The sequence below is a fragment of the Poromitra crassiceps genome, assembly GCF_964638095.1.
Source record: "Poromitra crassiceps genome assembly, chromosome: 16".
Lineage (NCBI taxonomy): Eukaryota > Metazoa > Chordata > Actinopteri > Beryciformes > Melamphaidae > Poromitra > Poromitra crassiceps.
The window spans coordinates 26,106,325-26,127,820 of NC_139645.1; the positions used below are offsets into that span (position 1 = coordinate 26,106,325).

At 43.3% G+C, this 21,496-nt stretch overlaps 1 protein-coding gene across 1 annotated transcript in view; it reads left to right on the forward strand.

Annotated features, from left to right (window-relative positions):
• Positions 1 to 18,936, forward strand: part of cdh8 (cadherin 8) — a gene marked incomplete at both ends in the record, with an annotated part of 166,457 nt that extends 147,521 nt beyond the window's left edge. Inside the window, 2 exons of the mRNA XM_083652610.1 lie at positions 16,337 to 16,588; positions 18,395 to 18,936. Coding sequence (XP_083508736.1) covers positions 16,337 to 16,588; positions 18,395 to 18,936 — 794 coding nt within the window. The remainder of the gene's footprint in view (positions 1 to 16,336; positions 16,589 to 18,394) is intronic.
• Between the last annotated feature and the right edge of the window lie 2,560 nt (positions 18,937 to 21,496).

The window sequence follows — 21,496 nt, forward strand, 5'->3', positions numbered from 1 at the left end:
TAATTATGCACTGTGGAAACAGGTGCATTACTGTAATTATGCACTGTGGAAAGAGGTGCATTACTGTAACTGCACTGTGGAAACAGGTGCATTACTGTAACTGTGCACTGTGGAAACAGGTGCATTACTGTAACTCCACTGTGGAAACAGGTGCATTACTGTAACTGTGCACTGTGGAAACAGGTGCATTACTGTAATTATGCACTGTGGAAAGAGGTGCATTACTGTAACTGCACTGTGGAAACAGGTGCATTACTGTAACTGTGCACTGTGGAAACAGGTGCATTATTGTAACTGTACACTGTGTAAACAGGTGCATTACTGTAACTGTGCACTGTGGAAACAGGTGCATTATTGTAACTGTGCACTGTAGAAACAGGTGCATTACTGTAACTGTGCACTGTGGAAACAGGTGCATTACTGTAACTGTGCACTGTAGAAACAGGTGCATTACTGTAACTGTGCACTGTGGAAACAGGTGCATTACTGTAACTGTGCACTGTGGAAACAGGTGCATTACTGTAACTGTGCACTGTGGAAACAGGTGCATTACTGTAACTGTGCACTGTGGAAACAGGTGCATTACTGTAACTGTGCACTGTGGAAACAGGTGCATTACTGTAACTGTGCACTGTGGAAACAGGTGCATTACTGTAACTGTGCACTGTGGAAACAGGTGCATTACTGTAACTGTGCACTGTAGAAACAGGTGCATTACTGTAACTGTGCACTGTAGAAACAGGTGCATTACTGTAACTGTGCACTGTAGAAACAGGTGCATTACTGTAACTGTGCACTGTGGAAACAGGTGCATTACTGTAACTGTGCACTGTAGAAACAGGTGCATTACTGTAACTGTGCACTGTAGAAACAGGTGCATTACTGTAACTGTGCACTGTAGAAACAGGTGCATTACTGTAACTGTGCACTGTGGAAACAGGTGCATTACTGTAACTGTGCACTGTGGAAACAGGTGCATTACTGTAACTGTGCACTGTAGAAACAGGTGCATTACTGTAACTGTGCACTGTGGAAACAGGTGCATTACTGTAACTGTGCACTGTAGAAACAGGTGCATTACTGTAACTGTGCACTGTAGAAACAGGTGCATTACTGTAACTGTGCACTGTGGAAACAGGTGCATTACTGTAACTGTGCACTGTGGAAACAGGTGCATTACTGTAACTGTGCACTGTAGAAACAGGTGCATTACTGTAACTGTGCACTGTGGAAACAGGTGCATTACTGTAACTGTGCACTGTGGAAACAGGTGCATTACTGTAACTGTGCACTGTGGAAACAGGTGCATTACTGTAACTGTGCACTGTGGAAACAGGTGCATTACTGTAACTGTGCACTGTGGAAACAGGTGCATTACTGTAACTGTGCACTGTGGAAACAGGTGCATTACTGTAACTGTGCACTGTAGAAACAGGTGCATTACTGTAACTGTGCACTGTGGAAACAGGTGCATTACTGTAACTGTGAGCCTAGGAATCGACGCGCGCGAGATGCCTAGTTATGCAGATATTAGGAGTTGATATGTGCCTTGCAGGCAGACGTGTGGCAGATACCTGCTATTGTCTTGCATGCAGCGTCCGAGCTGCCTGTAAACTCTTGATTATCCACAAAGCTACACCATCAAATGGATTACCAGGCACCACTCTTCAATTCGCCATACGTACAGTATAATCCACCCAGCATTTACTGTGAGTGAATAAAATGTCAATTCTAGAAGTGAGTCGCCTGTTAATCCCGCAGTCTTCAGTTAAAACAGCGCACAGGCGGTCTAAACCTGAAATTAAAATTGTGCCTAAATACTGTGCTGTGTATTTACCTTACAAATAGGGCTGCACGATATATCGTTTACACATCGTCATCGCAATGTGCGCATGCGCGATAGTCACATCGCAGGACGTGCAATGTCAAAAGCAAATTAACTCGTCATGTTGCTTGATAAACTCTCACTTTAGGGGTAGCCTACTGAGTGAAATGAGGTTATCTCAAAGGAGAGAGACGCCCCGCTACTGTACTCACTCATTTAGTGCTTAGCTTCAACACAACAAACATGCACAGAGACCTAAATTGAATTATCTTTTGCTTATGTTGGGTTGCTGACAGTAGCCCATCTGTAAACGATGTGATTGCGGAGGCGGACTTGTCCACAGTTTGCAGCGCACTCGCATACAGCAGGCTGGCTGCTGTAACTCAACATGTCCGTGGAGTGGAGATAGGCTATTTACTCTTGAAACACCAAAAAGCAAGACCGCAACTTACAGTATAATGACACGAAGGCTAAAGTGATTACTGAGAAGTTGTCCGTGTATCACTGCGGCTGTCTCTCCCCTTCAGTCTCTGATGTTGCATCAGATGATAGCAGTAACGTTACGGTAGAGTTAATCATAGACATAGCGACTTATTTACACAAAACATGTCAGTGAAAATAAAAAGACAATAGACATAGCTGGGCAATTAAATGTATATTTATTACTTTTCACGAATGAAGTGTTTGTCACCGGTCGGCTGCATGTGAATCCTCGTCTCTCTGTACTGCCAGCCTTGCGCTCAAAAACCGGAACTCCGCAGATGCGGAGTGTACCACAGGGGTGTACCGCAGGGGTGTTTCATTGTTGATTTATTGAAACGTTAGAAGAACGAAAGAAGTTGAAAGCAGTGATTATAATCAATGAAATCTAATGTTTTTCTGCAAATAGCATCATTGGGAGGTAGATTCTGGCACTCAATATTAGGGGTGGGCAATATATCAATTGTATATCAATATTGTGATATGAGACTATATGGTCTTAGATGTTGGATATGGTAATATGGTGATACAGCATATTGTCTTTCCCTGGTTTTAAAGGCTGCATTACACTAAGTGAAGTGTACTGTAGGCTAGTGACATTTTAAAGTAGAATGTCATAACTCACTCACTTTTTCATGTATGTAGCCTAAGTCATGGAAATCCATTGGTCAAAATGTGTATGCACCCTGATAGATGACGCTCTGAGGCCTACAGTAGGCGACAGCCCAGTGGTTGAGAAACATTAAAATACCTAATTTCCCCTCCAAAATCAGATGGACTCCTCTACAAAATCATCCCAATCATTCTAGAAGTATTCTTTTCTTTAAAATAGAGCTATTCTGGTAATCTGTTGAAAATCTGTATTTTTTCATATCGCAATATATATTGCATGGGCGGGGAATATCGCAATGTCCGTTTTTTCCAATATCGTGCAGCCCTACTTACAAATGTATTTAGTGTATGCCCAAATTTAGTGTGGTCGTGATGTTAACTTTTGACAGTAAGGAAGGCAACATGTTTTTTGAATGGAGTTTGGTTACCTGTGGGTTTGCTTAACCCTGCAAAACCCGGATATATTTCTACTTGCAAAAAAAAAATCAACCTTTCAGATGGTGTTGTAGGAGTACTTTGGAGAAGAAAATATAGTGTTTAAAAAAAAAGAAAGGTTTTTGTAAGGTTTTATGGAAATGTAATATTACAACGTTGGGTCAATCGGGTAGCAGAATTTAGGGGCAGTGGAAGATTCGCTTAATCCGTTTCCACTGCACTAAATCCCACATTTATGTTTTATCAATACACCAACTTTTCCACCTCCCCCAAGTGTATTTTTTTCCCCCTGCAATATTCTGAGGTTTTTTCCATTCAGGTTTTAATGCGAAAAATCGAAAATGCGCATAAAAACTGGTGGATGGAAACCCACCTACTCACTATTTACTCATACAAGCCCATGTCAAAGAATCCCAATGATCCCTTTAAGGATTCCCCTTTATAAAACATTCCTTTAACAATAACATCAAACAGTATTTGATCTTCTTTAGACTTTGGTCAAATATTAAGTCTGTAGGACGATCGATCGCTGGGACTTTTTTGGGCCTTGTTTCATAAATCTTACAGAAGAAGAATGGTGGTGCATGGAGCTGAATCCACTGTGGGAGTTGAAAGAAGAAAAAAAATCTCCCCACTTTTTGGATGGGATTTTACTTCAACAGGGAACTGTTATTTAACTGCTATTTAAGATGTCAAGACTCGAGGTAAGAAGCACCGCAAATAATGTGTAATGAGGAGCTCGGCCCAAAATACCCAGGCTGTCTCACCTCGGATCAAACTGTAAGAGTGTAAGGGGCGGGGCATAGGCCTACATGTACATGAACCCTGCTCTTTTGTTAAGAGCACTTTTAATAGCTAAAACTCACAGCAGAAATGTGTCACCAGCATAAGCACATCTTTCTGGTAGACCAAGCAACATAACGCTTCGTTCACACAGACAACCTACGCCTTGCCTTGCCTCAACCCACGCCTATGCCGAGCTGGGCGTGAACCTGTTACACGCTTTTGCGATCACACCGCACGCCTTTTGCACGCCGAACCTGGGGCCGAGTCACAAGCGCCTCTCCTCTCTCCCGACTGTATTTTTTCACGTGTTGTCCAGAATTGTCATGGGTAGCCTCTAGGTAAAATAAATCGGATATATTTAATGTTCTATTGATGCTGGATATGTATAACCAGGTCTGACTATAGTCGGACATTTTAGAGAGGTGATCTTGCAAGAATATGTGCTGGCACAACAACATTGTCCATCTTGCTTCTTCGGTCGCTATTCACTCTCATGAAGATTTGTTTGCCGACGGGGAGAAAGCCCCACGTGATAGCCATCCGTCAATCTCTCTGTCTCTCTGCTCAACATGTTGTAGTAACTCCATTTTATTTTGAAATTCAGTTGACTTTTCCATTTCCGACGGATATTGTGCGTTTTTCTTTCATGGCTTGACAGAAGAAGTCTGCCTGCACGCGCCTTGTCGGCTTCAAAATAGAACTCACGCCTATTCAATAAAATCGGCAAGGCACAGGCAAGGCGTGGGTACACGCAGGGTTCACGCTCAGGCGGCCGGTGTACACAGCCTCGTTGACTAAAACGGACGCCTATTAAAAAGCGTGGGTAAAGGCAAGGCATAGGCAAGGCTTGGGTCGTCGGTGTGAACCCAGCCTAAGGGTCCATAGAGACAGTCCGCATGTCTGGGAACGCCCACAAAATGTTATACGGCTGGGATTTCATCCGCCATTGATTTTTCCATAGACATTTAGTCAAATCCTAAAATAGTTTAAACCAATTGGTTATAAACCAATTGATTCAGCTATATTTAGAATCAGGAGAGAGCACAGAACGTTTCACTCGGACCAAAACTAAAAAGGAATGATGCCTAAAACCCTAAAAGTTAGCATCACCTGCATGGTTCCCTCGTCTCAAATTCAATGGGGTTTTTGTACGGGGATTTTGGTTAGAAGCCTGAAATAAAGTACGTGGTTAACAAACATTACTTTTTTTTTTTTTACAAAATCATATACATACTCATGCATTCAAACATACAAACATACAATCCCTCCTCACAGGACCCCCTAACCCACAAAGTAGGGATGCACGATATACCAACCACCATATCGGTATCGGCAGATGATAGTGAACTTATTACCAGCCTTCTGTTTTAATACATCTGCCCCATCTTTCAAGATATACATTTTTAAATCATCATTATGCTGTGCAAAATATCCTTGCAAAATAAAGTAATGTTTAATAAACCTTCTAAAATAAATAATATTCAAGGAATCACGGTAATAATATAACTGCTGGTTTCCGTAACATCACCAAATATCACAAAGAAAAAAATCAGGTGGAAAGCACAACTTCATTGCATTATGAAACCTGAGACTTTTGTGTTCAATCATTTCATGGTTTTTGAAGGGTTTTCTATCAATCAAAATTTTCGGCCGTCGCATTTACACTTCAAAAATCAGAAAGGTCATTTTCATAAACGTGTGTTAACCACAGACCTTATTTCAGGCATCTAACCAAAACCCCCATACAAAAATCCCATAGACATCCAGACGAGGGGAGCAGGCGATGCTAACTTGTCGGTTGGTCTGTAAATAAGCGATCCCTGCGGTCGCTACTCTAATGTTACCTGACATTGTGTAGCGCCTGCAACAGAACTAATTGCTCCATGCGTTTCCACTCCATACCATAACATAGCCATGCCAGCGGTACTGCTGATGCTTAACACGAGTGAAGGAGCCCCCCCCCCCCCGCCCGCACTTCACAGACTATTTCTATCTGAATGGGCAGCTGTGGGAGACACTTCAGAGAGGAGAGCGCCCCCTGGGAGCCCGCGTGCTGCGTCTGTTTGTCATGATGAGTCTAATTGTAGAGACGGCGCTGTGAAGAGGTGAGGGGTCGCGCCCACACGAGGGAGAAAGGGCCAAGGTTCGAACCAGCTGTGTGCGAGATGCTGACGACTCTGACAACAGCCAGCCCTATTCACCTTATCATTTGCCCATATCAGGACGCTTCTGCATGACGTCATACTGTATGTTTTTTTGTGTGCATATTATGTAAATTAATTATTGTATTGCTGTGAGGTGAATGCATTACTTTCTGTCTATATGTCATTTGTATGTGTAAAATTGTTAATAGTGTATTGTAGCATTTGTTGGACCTGCCAGTCTTGGCATATCCCCCCCCCCCCCCCTTCCCCCCCATCCCCCTTCCCCAAGAGGATCACAATGGAAATAAGCCTTTGGCTTTATTGTGTACTTAATTCTCGGCAGATGTGTGTAATGTATGTAAACTGTCTTCAATGAAGCTTTTTTATGTGGATTTTACATTGTGTCAAATGAACTACTACTACTACATTTTGTAATCGTCTTTCCGTTTTAGACCAGGAAGTAGATTACTCCCACGGTTATCATTTTTAGACTTGCCAAAAAGCTGTTTTGCCAGCGATTGGCTGGTTATGATGTCAACTGTGAGGGAGGTCCCTGATTGGCCCGTGGAGTTTGTCATTTCTGAAAACTCCCGCCCCGGGCTGTGGAGGCCAGACGGATCCACAGAACAAAACAGAATGTCAGTTCACGTGGACAGGATGGTTAACCAGGCTAATCTTACGCCAAAACCATGCAAAGTTAGCTAAGCTATTAGATGTTGCGTTTGGTAAGGTGAAACGGAATATCTCTGTGTATGCAGGGTTTCCATCAGAAATACCGAATAGAAAATATTTCTTGTGTGCTAGTTAACTCTATTTAAAGGTGATCTAGAGTACAACTCTTTGAGTAGTCTCCTTACAGTATGTGGATGTACTCAGGCGTGCGAAATGTCTGTTTAAGTCTATTTTTTTTTTTTTTTTTTTTTAAACTCTTTATTTTGAGTTAACAAAAGTACATGACATACATCGACACTTGAAAGGAAAAGAAGACAGGGACAGAAAGAGACAAACAAAAACAAAACTGTCACAGGGGGTTACGCTTCTCTGTTCTCGGGTCCTTCCTTTTAGTCCGTTATTGGATTCTGCTCGCCTCTTGCTCTAAAGGCAGTCCACTTTTCCCAACGGCGATCCAGAATCTTGGCCTTTGTTCTAATGCGAAAAGTCATTTTTTCCATGGAGTGAATCTCCTCTACTATGGCCAACCATTGATCTGCTCCTGGTGGATCTTCTTTGAGCCAATTCCTCGTAATGGCCTTTTTCCCCGCAAGAGTGAGAATCTTAAAGAGATAGAAGTCCTCCTTATGTATGGCCTCTTCTGTGATTAACCCAAGATATACAACCTGTGGCTCCCTAGGGAACTCGTAACCCAAGACTTCTTTTACAGTTTGACTAATTGTGGCCCAGAAAGATTGTATTTTTGTGCAAAACCAGAAAATATGAGAATGATTGGCGTTCACCACTCCACACTGTCTCCAGCAGGGCTGCTGTTCACCTAATTGTTTGTTTTTGATTTGAGGTGTGATAAAAAAGCGGATCAGATTTTTCCAGCCAAATTCCCTCCATCCTCTGGAGCTTGTTGAAGTTTGTTGTGTTTCGCATATCGAAAGCCAATCATCCTCTGACAGATTAATTCCCAGTTCCAGCTCCCATTTCGATTTAACATACAGTGAATTATTTCCATTACGGTTATGCAAACTTCTATATAATCTAGAAACAGTTTTAGCTGGGGTTTGACTATATGCTCCCAAAAATACTTCAATCACTTCATTTCCTTCATCTGAGATTTGTTTCTTAATTTCTGTATCGAAGAAGTGTCTTAACTGAAGATATCTGAGTAAGTCCCAGTTTTCTAGATCAAATTCGGTTTTACACTTCTCAAAAGACTTAAAATTGTGACCCTCCAATAGTGTGCACATGGCTGTCACACCCCTTTCCCTCCACCTTGCAAAGGTATTGTCCAATTCTCCAGGTCTGAAGCTGGGGGACTGGGCTGGCCAGATCAATAGTTTACTATCTTTTGCCAAGTTATATTTTTTAACCACTTCTTTCCAGATTATTAATGAGTTTTCTAGAATGTTGTTATCTCCCTTTAAAGTTGCACAAACCTTTCCCCCCAGTAATGTCTGAGGTTGAACTTGCTCCAGACTCATCTCAATATCTTTCCATCTAGCCCGGTAGGTCGGAGAGCACCAACAGACAACATATCTCAGTTGAGCAGCATAATAATATTCCCTAATGTTTGGTAATGCCAGGCCTCCTCTCTCTTTTCCAATCTGGAGTGTCTTGAATTTCACCCTGGGCCTGGCACCTGCCCATATATATCGTGATATCTGTTTATCCCACGATACGAACTGAGAGTCTGGGATCTTAACCGGTAATGATAGAAAGAGGTATAACAGCCTCGGCAACACGTTCATTTTGATCACCTCTATTCTAGAACTAAAATCCATAATCAGCGTAGACCATTTTAACCAATCCTTCTTTAACTTATTATTAATAATATTATAATTTGACTCATAAATTTTGTTCTTGTCATGGGTAATTAGCACCCCAAGGTACTTGATTGAATCTGCCTCCCATTTCAATTTGTATTTTAACCTGATTGCTGTACTGGGTGAAAAGTTAAATGCCAAAACCTGAGTCTTTGTGATGTTTAGTTTATAACCTGACATCTTACCATATTCATCTAGAATTGTCATAAGCTTGGGAAATGTTGAGTTTGGATTTTGTAGGAAAACAATAATGTCGTCTGCAAACAGACCTATTCTATGTTCCTCTTTTGCTACAGTGACGCCCCTCACCTCTCTACTTTCTCTAATAACTTGAGCCAGCGGCTCTATGAAAATCGCGAAGAGGGCGGGGCTAGCGCAACAACCCTGGCGAGTCCCTCTGAACAGTTTGAATCTATCCGTCAGATGGCCATTGATCTTTATTCTAGCGGTCGGGTTGTCATATAAAGCTTGTATGCATCTTATGAATTGATCGTTGAATCCCAACCTTTCTAGTACTCTAAACAGAAAAGACCAACTGACCCGATCAAACGCTTTTTCTGCATCGAGACTCACCAGGGCTGCATTTAAATGTTGCTTGTCCACCTGTTCAATGATATGAAGAGTACGTCTGATGTTATCCTGCGTTTGTCTGCCTTTTATAAACCCTGTCTGATCTTCATGTATCAAATCTGGTAAAATAGCTTCCATTCTCTTAGTCATTATAGATGTAAACAGTTTATAATCAACATTCAATATAGATATAGGGCGATAGGACTCACAATACTCTTTATTCTTCCCATCCTTTGGTAGGACCGAGATCACAGCCTCTTTCCATGATGGGGGAGCCTCAGCTTTGTCCAGTGTCCAGTTAAAGGAGTTCAGCAGGACCGAAGCGAGTTCCTCTTTAAAGATTTTATACCACTCATTTGGAAAGCCATCGCTCCCCGGGCTTTTGTTGGCTTTCAGCCTCCCAATTGCAGAAACCAGTTCTTCTCTTGTTATGGGATCGGTCAAAGTTTCATTTTGTATCTCACCTATGGACGGGAGGTCTAATTTTAGTAGAAATTGTCTAATGCTATCTTCATTTTCCAACTCAGGTTGCGAGTATAAGTTTTCATAGTATTCTTTGAAGATTTTCTGAATCTTTTCTGGCTCATATGTAAGTTTATTTCCCGAGGGGTCCCTAATTTTATGTATTGAATTCCTAATTTGTTGATTTTTGAGGCGTTTCGCTAAGATTTTAGTTGCCTTCGGCCCTGCTTCATAGAATGTCTGTTTTGTGAATCTCAATTTCTTCTCTATTTCATCCTTCCCCATATCTTCTATTTGCTTCCTTACTCCTTTTAACTGCTCAACCAATGCTTCATCTCCCTCTATTGGACGTCGCCTCTCTAATTCTCTCAAATTTCTCTGTAACTCCTCATATCTTAATTTCCTTAGCTTGTTCAAATATGCCGTTTTTGATATTAGTTTCCCTCTCATTACTGCTTTGACCGTATCCCATACCAGGACTGGATTCACTTGACCATTGTCATTAACCTTTATGCAATCAATGATTTCTTCTTGGATCTGCGTCACCATGTTTTCATTGTTTAGAATGCTAACGTTCAATCTCCAAATACCATTTCTTTGCTTATCATTCAAATGTATAGTCAGATAAATTATATTGTGATCGGATATATCCGCTGTTCCTATTGAGCAGTCCATCACCCTATATCTATCTCCAGTATTCATCAAAAAGAAATCTAGTCTAGAATGCACCCGATGTGTTGCTGAGTAATGAGTGTAATCTTTAACTCCTACATTTATGTTCCTCCAAACGTCAAACAAGCCAGACTCCTTAATTAGAATATTAAGATCTTTAGACCTCTGCGACCTATGTTTGCTTGTACTTGTGGTATCTTGGGAGTAGTTTAAGATTGTATTCCAATCTCCGGCACATACTAAAATCCCCTCTGCTTCGGAAAGTAATACGTCGAAGAGGAGCTTGAAGAACTTTCTATCACTCTCAGGCGGGGTGTACACATTGATTAAGGTGAGCAGAGCACCATCTATCTTCCCTATAATAATCATATATCTGCCTTCTTTATCTCTTTTCTCCTTTATCAATTCAAAATTAACGGAATTATGTATCAGAGTAGCCACTCCTCTTTTCCTACTATTTTTACAAGAGCTAAAAAATGAATTTACATATCCAAACTTTTTCAACTTCTCATGTTCTTGTTTCGACATATGAGTCTCTTGCAAGAAAATCACTTGTGTCTTATCTTTTTTCATTTTAGATAGGACTCTGCTCCTCTTAACTGGGTTGCTTAAGCCATTTACATTCAAAGATGCAATTTTCAAGTCATTAGACCCCGACATTCATTTTCCACGTAGTAGAATTAGCAGCCCCCCGCGACACACATTGAACACATAGAACACATTTACCTAACCAACTTTCAGCCAAAATTAAACTTAAACGGACCTCCAAACGAGGAGGAAACACTCTTTCCTCCTCTACTCTGACCCCGTTGGTAGGTCGATGGAAAAGCCTCTCCCTATGAGAGGGTCCTATACTAAGTGTGGCACAAGTGGCTGTCAACCTTAACTCTGCCATCTTACAAGTCCAACGTAACCGTCTCCGCCCACTGAAACCGTTTCTCCCAGGCACATAAATGATAATAATACTCCGCCAATCGGTAGTGTTGTGATAACATTTTTTTTTTTTTTTTCATTTTTCATTTTTCCATTTTTCCATTTTTTTTTTTTTTTTTTTTTTGTGCTTGGAGCCTAGGCTCCCATACCGGCTATTGATTAAATCCTCTTCACCTATTCTTGTGGCATTGTTATTGTTGATAACTCGGATTCATTATAGTCATGCAAGTGCGCTGATTAATCTTCTTCACATTTTGGGGGTGCGCTGATACTCCCTGAGCTTCTCTCTTGCTCTCATGGCGGCAGCACGGCTCCTCTCTCGGTCATCTGCTGGCGTCTGTTGTCCTCTCGTCCTGTCCCGTAGCTGCACTTCCATCCTGATGTCTCCCTCTGTTGGCACCAGCTCCTCTACCGGCACTCCGCGTCTCTTCAGCTCCCTATGCGCCTCCTGGGCATTAGCGTATGTCTGGATCCCCGTGTCCCAGTGAATCCGCATATTTGTGAATGGAGTCTGGAAGCGAACCCCTTTGATCTTTAACGCTTTCTTTATCCCGTTGTACTCCTTGCGCTTCTTGACAATCTCGACCGCGTAGTCATGATCAAAATATATAGGTCTGTTGTTCCACTGAATCTTCCCCTTCTTCCAAGCTTCCCTCAGCACCATCTCTTTAGTTGTAAACTCCTGGAAGTTGATGATGATGGGTCTTGGTGGAGCGCCTTGCGGAGGTTTGCTTGCCAGAGAACGATGGGCCCGCTGTATCTTGAAATCCAGATCCTGTGGCAGTGGCAGCTCGCCTTTGAAGAATTTATCGATAAACTGCGGCACTGAGTTACCCTCTTCTCCCTCTGCCACTCCGAAGATGCGGATGTTATTCCTCCTTGATCTGGATTCTATATCTGTTAGCTTGTTCTGCAAGGCACGTTGTTTGTCCATACTGACACAGAGCGCTTCGGTTAGCTCCGTCGCCCAGCTCTCTACTCGCTCCAGCCGTGACTCAGTCTCTCCCACGCGGTCCTTCAAGCTCTGCATTTCCGCAGCAATACCATCGAGTTTTCCGTTGATTTCTTGTCCCATAGTATTAATCTCCCGTCTCAGCCCATCGCTATCTCTCTTGAGGTCTGCTTTTAGTTCTTTTATTGCTGAGAGTATTTGTTCGGAGTCCATGTTTGGTCCGGGGTTAGCCTGCTCGCTGCTTTGAGGTGTTTCAGGTAAGCTAACGCTAACGTTAGCTTCAGAGTTAGCCACTGCTACGGCGTTTTCTTCTTCCCGAGTGAGTAGCTCACCTTTTCTGCCTTTTCGGGCACCTTTCCTTCTCCTTCCACTCATTTAACTTCCCAGCCTAGAAGGGAGCGAGTTTTTGATTCATTTAGTGTAAGAATTGCGATATGCCCGGGAGCACGGTTTCACTCTGCGACTGCCTACTCCGCCAACATACCGGAAGTCCGTTTAAGTCTATTTTTACCGTCAATAGTTGCAGATAAATTGTAAATGACCCGTTTATAAGGACAAGCCCAGAACCTTTCCTACAGGACGGTGGTTCTCCTAACGAATGATCCAAACGAAATAGGACATGGCCGACGTTCACAAAGCGGAGCAGACCGTGGTGGTGGCAGCACGAGTGTGAACCATTTTGAGCCTGTGTCCACATCAATTCCAGATAGAAAGCAAAGCAAACAATCCTATCGTGAAGCACTCTGCCTTTCCATAAGTTTGCTCTAGTCAACAACACGGTCTGTCTCGCCACAGTGCACTTCGCCGGGAACTTCACTCCCCCCCGCCCCCCGCCCACCTCTCACTCATCGCACAGAGGCAAAGGTTAGGCTATCAGAGATCTTGTAGGTTTTCCAGAAGATCAGCAGGAGTCGATTCTTATGGGAATGTGAGTGTTTGATAATGTGAGCGCGGGGTAAGGAGAGCCAGCTAATGAGCAGACAGCTTCACACAAGTGTCATCAAAGAGCAGATGGCACCTCTGTGGCGAGACATGTTGCTTGCTGCGGCCTTCTTCATGTGCTTGCCGACGCTCCTTCATTTCCTCGGCCTCCAAAGGGGAAGACAGACTCGGCCGTGTTTTCTTTCACGATTCCCAAATTGGGGCTGCCCGTCGTGGGAAAAGAAGGTGGCTGAGATCCATCGATGGTATTGGAATGAGAGAACGCTCAACGGCCTCGAGACACTCGATGTGAAATTACTTGTGACCCTCTTGCTGCACTGATCTGCACACAGTTGAATAAGACGGCGTTCCCACAGGTCCTTGAAATCATTGAACATTTGGGAATTTGAGGAAAAAAATTACGGTCTTGAATTTTTTATTTTATTTTATTTATTTTGAAAATAGCATAAAGAAAGCAAGTCGCACACTCAAAGTCTCCTCTGCTGTGTTTAATGGGTTACACCAGTGGTTCTCAAACTTTTTCTGTCAGGCCCCACTTTGGAGGAAGAAAATCTTTCGGGCCCCACCGCCCCAACAAAATTGAAACAAAACGGTCCAAGTTTAACTTTTATTGACATAATGACCATTCATTTCTATATTCTGGCTGTTTTGCCCTGCACATCTTTTCAAAAACAATAACTATAAAGTGCAACCTCTACAAAACAAAATCAATTCAAATATCTTAATTGTGAGTTCAAGTCACTATCACTGTATTAAGGGCTGCCTGTTTTCCACTGCAAATCGTTTCAAAACAATAATAAGGTGCAACCTGCAGAAAATAATAAGTGCAGACATTTGTGAGGACTCAAGTTTTATCAGTATTAGTGGCTGCAATGAGCCTGTTTTCCACTGCAAATCTTTTCAAAAGAATAATAAAGTGCAACCTGTGCAGAAAATAATAATAATAATTGTGAGGACTCAAGTTTTCTCAGTATTAGTGGCTGCAAAAACCCACACAGTTCTCCCAATTCAGCCCGTGTTGTGTCAGGTAACTGTCCAGAAACATAGCTCTTCAGCTGTTGCTCTGCTTGTAACGTACTTGCAAAACAGCAAATCCTCACTCAGTGACTCCGACGTGACAAAGCGAACATAGGCGATAAGCAAGCAGTCTTTATTGCTGTCCGTAGCCTCGTCCGGCGAAACGTGTGTCTGTCAGTTTTTCCGTGAGTTGTTCCTCGAGATCATTTGAGATGTCACATATACGTTTTGCAACTGTGTCATTGGACAGCGGGATAGTCTTCAATTTTGCAGCGCTGGTCTCATCCAGCATAGTTGACACCATATGGATAGCTGCTGGGAGTATGAGCTCCTCAGCGATGGTGTGCGGCTTCTTGCACTGTGCAATTCTGTATGCGACCTTGTATGACGCTAGTTGTGCTTTGCTGTTCACTGATGCCACTTTTACAAAGCGATTTTCCTGCTTGCGGTATTCACCGAGTTTCCTCTGAAAGAACCCGAGTGGCTTATTGACGAAAGTGGGGTGTGTTGTCTCCAAGTGTCTTTTTAATTTGTTAGGCTTCATGCTGTCCGCTGCCAGAGTTTTCAGACAGAGAACACAGACTGGTCTCTCCTCATCTCCTACCGCATTGACTGTGAATCCCAGAGCAAGATAGGCGTCATCATATTTTCGTCTCGGTTTTTTTAGTTGACTGCCGCCCTCCGACTCCTTGTTTGTCCCAGCCAAATGTCTCTTCATTGTGCACTAATCTAAACTAAACAGCCTCCAGTCTGTCTGATGAATGAACGGGTCACTACGGAAGCGCGGGGTTTGTTTATTTCCTCACGGGGAAAAGAAGTCCGACCTAAAAATGGCTAAAACATTGGTTCCGCGGATTTCACCCGCGCCCCACCTGTAATACCACTGCGCCCCACAAGTGGGGCGCGCCCCACACTTTAAGATACACTGGGTTACACCAACATGTTTTGGCCAAAGTGCCTTCGTCAGGGTGCAGTGCAACATCAGGAGGTGTGACCCTTTTTATAGGGCACACATTCTCAAATCAGTTGCAGGTGAGACAATTACAATAAGTGGTTACAAAACATTATACAAATTCAATTAGGTACAGATTTTCATTTTCAACAACAGTAAATAAAGAATAATACAATAATCTGTTTAGGAAAAAACATTTCACAATTAAAGTACATAATCATTAAAAATTTTAATAATGGTACCGATCAAGGCACCTATTGCGACTTCCTTTCTTTATATTACTTTAAGCACTTTTTGGGTGTGCTCCACTCTATATATTTTTTATTTTGAAAATAGACCATGACCTGTCAAGATCCTTGGCAGAATAAACAAAGATAACAGAAACTTAATATGCATCAACGTAACTTAGCATAACATAACTTAAACCAATTCACCCTGTTAATAAACAGTATATAGTTTCTCTACAGCAATGTCCCTTATATGGTGTAACAAAGTTTAGCCCAGACAGCTGACAGCCAAGAGGCCTTTGGCTGGGAGCACCAACTGGAGATCGCTGCCTCTGTAAATAGACATGGGTCATTGAAAGTGCTTGAATTTATATATTTTGTGGAAGAATATCAATTGAAGTTCTTTTGATATTTTGTCTTACCTATCGTTAGTAAATAGTTTTCATGTATTTAAGCCTCTGTCTTTAATTGTTGTAACACTAATTTAGCCTAGTTAAAAGCATCCTGATTCGTGATCTCATAAAAACAAAACAGAGTGAGAGTTCACGTGACCGCATGCTTTATCAGGCCAACAGTAATTAACCTCGATCCGTGTCTCAAACTATGCCGTGTCGGGCCCTTGAATTGGGCCTGGAAAGTCTGTGAAGAGTCCTTGAGTTTGATGTTTAAGATGGTGTGGGAACCCTGATGAGAGAACTTCAGCTTGAGTTTAATGTTTAAGATGGTGTGGGAACCCTGATGAGAGAACTTCAGCTTGTCGCTATCAGGAATAGTCATGTTTTTTTTCCCCATTCATCCTGGCAAAAGTTGATCTCTGGCTTCACCTCTTCCCCAACAGACAATTCAATCAGTGTCCTGGCGAAGCACGACACCTTCCGCAGACAGAAGCAGGAGATGTACTTCCTGCCGATCATCGTGACCGACAACGGCCATCCGCCAATGAGCAGCACCAACACCTTGACCATCCGAGTGTGTGGCTGCAGCAAGGAGGGCATCGTCCAGTCCTGCAACGTGGAGGCCTACGTCCTGCCTATCGGCCTCAGTATGGGAGCTCTCATCGCCATTCTGGCCTGCATTATACTACTGTTAGGTATGGTGTTTCTACCTCAGATCATAAGATGAATGATAGCTGTAGACTACCGCAGGGATGACGAATGACAAAGGGGTGAAGAATCCCTCGTTTGGACGTCAACGGGAGATTTGTGTATGGGGGAATTTGTTTAGATGCCTGAAATATGGTCCCCATCATTCCTGTGGCACTCTATTGCTATGGAACAGATTTACAAAACTAGATGAAGAAGCTACGCACAATCTGATCACAATGGAGCTAATCTTCTTACAGTGTCCAAACCTTCATCTGTCCAGAGTGCTTCTCAAAGTGGGGTCCTTGAGGGGGTTCCCAGGGCGTCTCCAGCAAAAATGGGGCTAACTTATTTTCACTATACCATCCATAAGTAACACAATCACACAATGTAGGACTATTTTGGTCATGAGTTTCATATACTTTCTGTAATAATACTTCTAAAAGCAAAAATATCAGATGGGGGACCCTGGGACAAAACCATACCAGATGAGACTCTGTGGTCTAATTTGTGTCAGTTTAGGGCAGTGGTTCTCAAATGGGGGTCCGGGGACCCCCAGGGGTCCGTGGTAGAGGTCTTCACGGGTCTACTCGGACCCTAGGACCCGGGACCCGTTCCGAGACCCGTACGGGTCCGGGTCCATATTTCTTATGGTCAATTAAGGTCCCCACGGGTCCGGGTCTATTTATCGTTATGTGTAATAAGAGTGGATCCGAGAAGACCCGTGATCAGCGCTGATCTGAGAGAAACGCATCAAAACAGCGCACGTGAGGCTTGTTGTCACAAACTGCAAGTAAATCCATAGAGAAAATAAGTAGCAAAGAGCGTTCCCATCTGCAACGAAAATTACATTACTTCCTCGTTTACATAAAGCGCATGTATTGTGAGCGCATGGGTACACATGCGTCTCAGGCAAACAAGGAAGTGATTTTCGTTGCAGAGAGGTAACCCTCTTGGAACCACTCTTGCTGGTTCCTCTCGCTATGGATTTACTTAGAAAATGACAGTTTCGCGTACTTTGGATTATTATTTGATGATCGCATGGTGAGTACACAAGTCACAACATGTAGCCTATGTGATTGTTTCTAGCGCTGTTGTGTGTGTTTTTGGGGGAATGAACGGCGGTAGCATATTAGAGACTGCCACTACTGTACTATCTAACTAGCGTTAACAGTACTAGCAGCCCCCATGTATCACTGTGAAACGCACTTTCTAATGCACGCCACGCACAGTGAAGATGTTGGCGGCGTGTCCCTTCGCATTTAACGTTAGCCAGGGGACTTTTCAGTCATGCATCTGCATGCGTCTCAGATTTCTAATAATATACGGGTCCACACGGGTCCGACATTTATCGGTTCTGAACGGGGCCGGGTCTCAGATTTCTAATAATAGACGGCTCCACTCCGGGTCCGGGCACAAATGTCCCGGGTCCATTAGGGTCCGGGTCCGTGATTTTGGACCCGTGAAGACCTCTAGTCCGTGGCACTTTGCCAGGGGGTCCGCGAAAAGTTTTCAGGAAAAAAAAAATATATATTTTTTTTTTCCAAAAGCTTCATAGTTCAATGAAAATATGTTATGCTTTAAATCTAAAATGGTTCATGGATTACATGCTAATCTAACAAACCTATCAATTTAAAAGTCAAGCACGTTACCATGGAAACAATTAGGCTTAGCCCAAAATCACAAATCAGAATGAGGGGGTCCCCGGTATATTTTCTATCTTGTAAGGGGTCCTTGGCTGAAAAACATTTGAGAACCTCTGGTTTAGGGGTCCTTGAGAACCACTGAGAATGTCTTTCTTTCTTTCTGTACAGTAATCGTGGTGCTGTTTGTGACCCTGAGGCGACACAAGAACGAGCCGCTGATCATCAAGGACGACGAGGACGTGCGGGAGAACATCATCCGCTACGACGACGAGGGCGGCGGCGAGGAGGACACGGAGGCGTTCGACATCGCCACGCTGCAGAACCCCGACGGCATCAACGGCTACCTGCCGCGCAAGGACGTCAAGCCCGAGCTGCAGTTCATGCCCCGCGCCGGCCAGCAGGGGGCGGCGCCCAACGAGCTGCAGTTCATGCCGCGGGCGGGTCAGCACTCGGGGCCTAACGGCGTGGACGTGGACGAGTTCATCAACGTTAGGCTCCACGAGGCGGACAACGACCCCACGGCGCCCCCGTACGACTCCATCCAGATCTACGGTTACGAGGGCCGGGGCTCCGTAGCCGGCTCCCTCAGCTCGCTGGAAACGGCGTCGTCGGACTCGGACCAGAACTATGACTACCTCAGAGAGTGGGGTCCACGCTTCAGAAGACTTGGGGAGCTCTACTCGGTAGGCGAGAGCGACCGAGAGACTTGACCGACGGTTCGGTAGGAGGAGAAAAAAAAACTTTTCAGATTGTTTTTCTGTCCACATACTTGTGTATTAAAACGCTAGGGGGTTTGGCTGGCTTTTAGAAACAGCTGTTTAAAAAAGAAAAAAGTTAATAACAAAGGGGGGGGCCACCTTTTTGTATTCTTCTTAGAGTGAGGTATAGCAGCCGTCATCCACTACGTCAAGCGCATTGTAATCGTTGAGCCAAACAATGTCTTTCTTAGGAAGATCTATGATTCTTGTGGAGTGTAACTTAGATTCCGTCGTGGAGTGTCTAGCAGTATTTTGGGTATTTGTCATTTGCTGTGACTGCCAGAAGCAGAAGAATCCTGGGACTGCGGGTAGTTTGCCTGGCGAGAGGAAAACGCGGGACGTCGTCGGGGTTCTCCGAAGCTTGACGGGACACCTCCATGCTGGACCAAGCTGGACCAAGCTGGACGCAGCAGAGACCCTTGTTTCACATCTTCTCCACAAGCCGCCCAGCTAATCGGTGATCTGAAACAAAAGGAAAATGTAAAAGCAATATATGGTCTACATTACAATGATGAATGTATGTCTGATTTTGAGGGGGAGGGGGGGGGATGGGAAGAAGAGGCGTAAAGACGAACCACTACAAGTATTGGCTTTAAGGTGAATTTGTTATCGTTTGATATGTTCTCGGGTGGCCACATTTATAAACGATCTAAGCCCAGAAGGCTTTGCTTTATACAACTCTTTGTATTTACACGCGACAGGTGTGCGTCGCAGGTGTCGCGACAGGTGTGCGTCGCAGGTGTTACTAGCCTATAAAAGACTGACATGAAGACAAAAAAGAGACATGTAGAAACTCTGAGGCCTTCTTTTTACAGAAGCAACATTAAATACAATTGTAATCAAATGTTTTTTGACAAAACAAAACGTGTTGATTCTTCTTATTGTTCTATGAGTTTTTGTATATCTGTTCTTATATCCTTTTTTTTTCTCTCTCTGTGCTGACGTTATGAAGTGAGTGTGTTTAGATTATTTCACATTCAGCTGTTTTTCAACCAATGGATGGAACACTATTTCATAACAGCCAAACCATCATGCGTTTACTGCAGTTGATGATATACTGTGTAGAGTAGATGTACAGTGAGCAGGAAAACAAGAGCTCTACGTTACTGTAACAAGCGCCAAAGTCACACCCTCTTCCGGGTTCGGCATGGGACCGACATGTAAGTGATTTCATTTGCCCATTTATTTTCTCATAGGTTTTGTAAAATCTTTCCAAAAAGAGTTTTACTTGCAAACCAAGAGCGATTCAGCTATATTCAGAATCATGACACGTTGAACATTTCACTTTCCATTTGACTCCGGCCAAAACAAACTTGCATGCATCTGTGTGTGTGTGTGTGTCTGTGTGTGTGTGTGTGTGTGTTTCTGTGTGTGTGTGTGTGTGTGCGCGCACGCTTTGAGTACTTTGCCAGGTGTTTATTGACAAGTTCATGACAACTCGGACCACCGGAAAAAAATGGGTTCCGACCTGCAAAAAGTGAATTGAACGGTCGTCCGTGTCGGAATTACAGATCGGAAATTCGGGTAGGCTGTCCTTCAGAGCTCCGCTTTGTCCAAGCTGACGTCATAGCCACATCAAAATGGCGACTTGTATCGTTAATGGTAATCCCAGAATTATTATAAAGACGTTTGTTGATGTTTTAACACAAAATGTGATGTCTTAATTATGTAATGTCAACATTAATATGTGTTTGTGTCATCTATGTTTCACTCTGATTAGAGCAATAATGTGAAATTCAACATTCAGCGTGTTAGCATCGTTAGCTAGTACAGGTAGCTACAATGCTAACGGAACACAGGTTGCTATAGCAAGCTAAACCTGTGTTTGCTTTTTTCCCCACGAGCGGGAAGTGCAGCGCGAACGCAAATATGCCGGGGGCGGAGTTTCCAACTTCCGTGTTGAAACTTGGCAGTCCGAGTTGTCATGAACGCGGTATGAGTCTGTCTGTCACAGAACACGATAGCGTCAAAACCGTGCAATATTATTCTTTTATTCCTTCATTTTCATGTCATGCACACAAGGTGCCCAACCCTCATGGGTTTTATAAGACACCAAATAGATTGCCATTGCAGTGGCACATTAAATCAACACACTGCTCAAACAATACAATATAAGACAAACACTCCCGAAAACAAAATGTTGTGTCTTTGTTCGCAGGCTTGATAGATACAATCTGCTACAAAAAAAAAGCAATCATGAAACTTTACAGGTGTGTAGTTGACATAAAAATTCAGGTCGAGTTTGAAACCGGGCATGATCCGACCCCCCCCTATTCTGAGTGAAATCTTCCATGGTTTCTCCTGATTCTGAAGATAGCTGGATTGCTTGCGTGCTTTTTACTCTGTCCAAGTAAAAAAAAAAAACATATATACGGATCTTACAATGTCTATGGAGAATTGTCCCAAGGGGAATCTGGCGATGGCGAGACTCAGGCACTCTACAGATGATCTAATTACATGGGAGTGCAGGAACGGGACATTTTTGGAACACATGCTAAGTGTGTGTAAAATG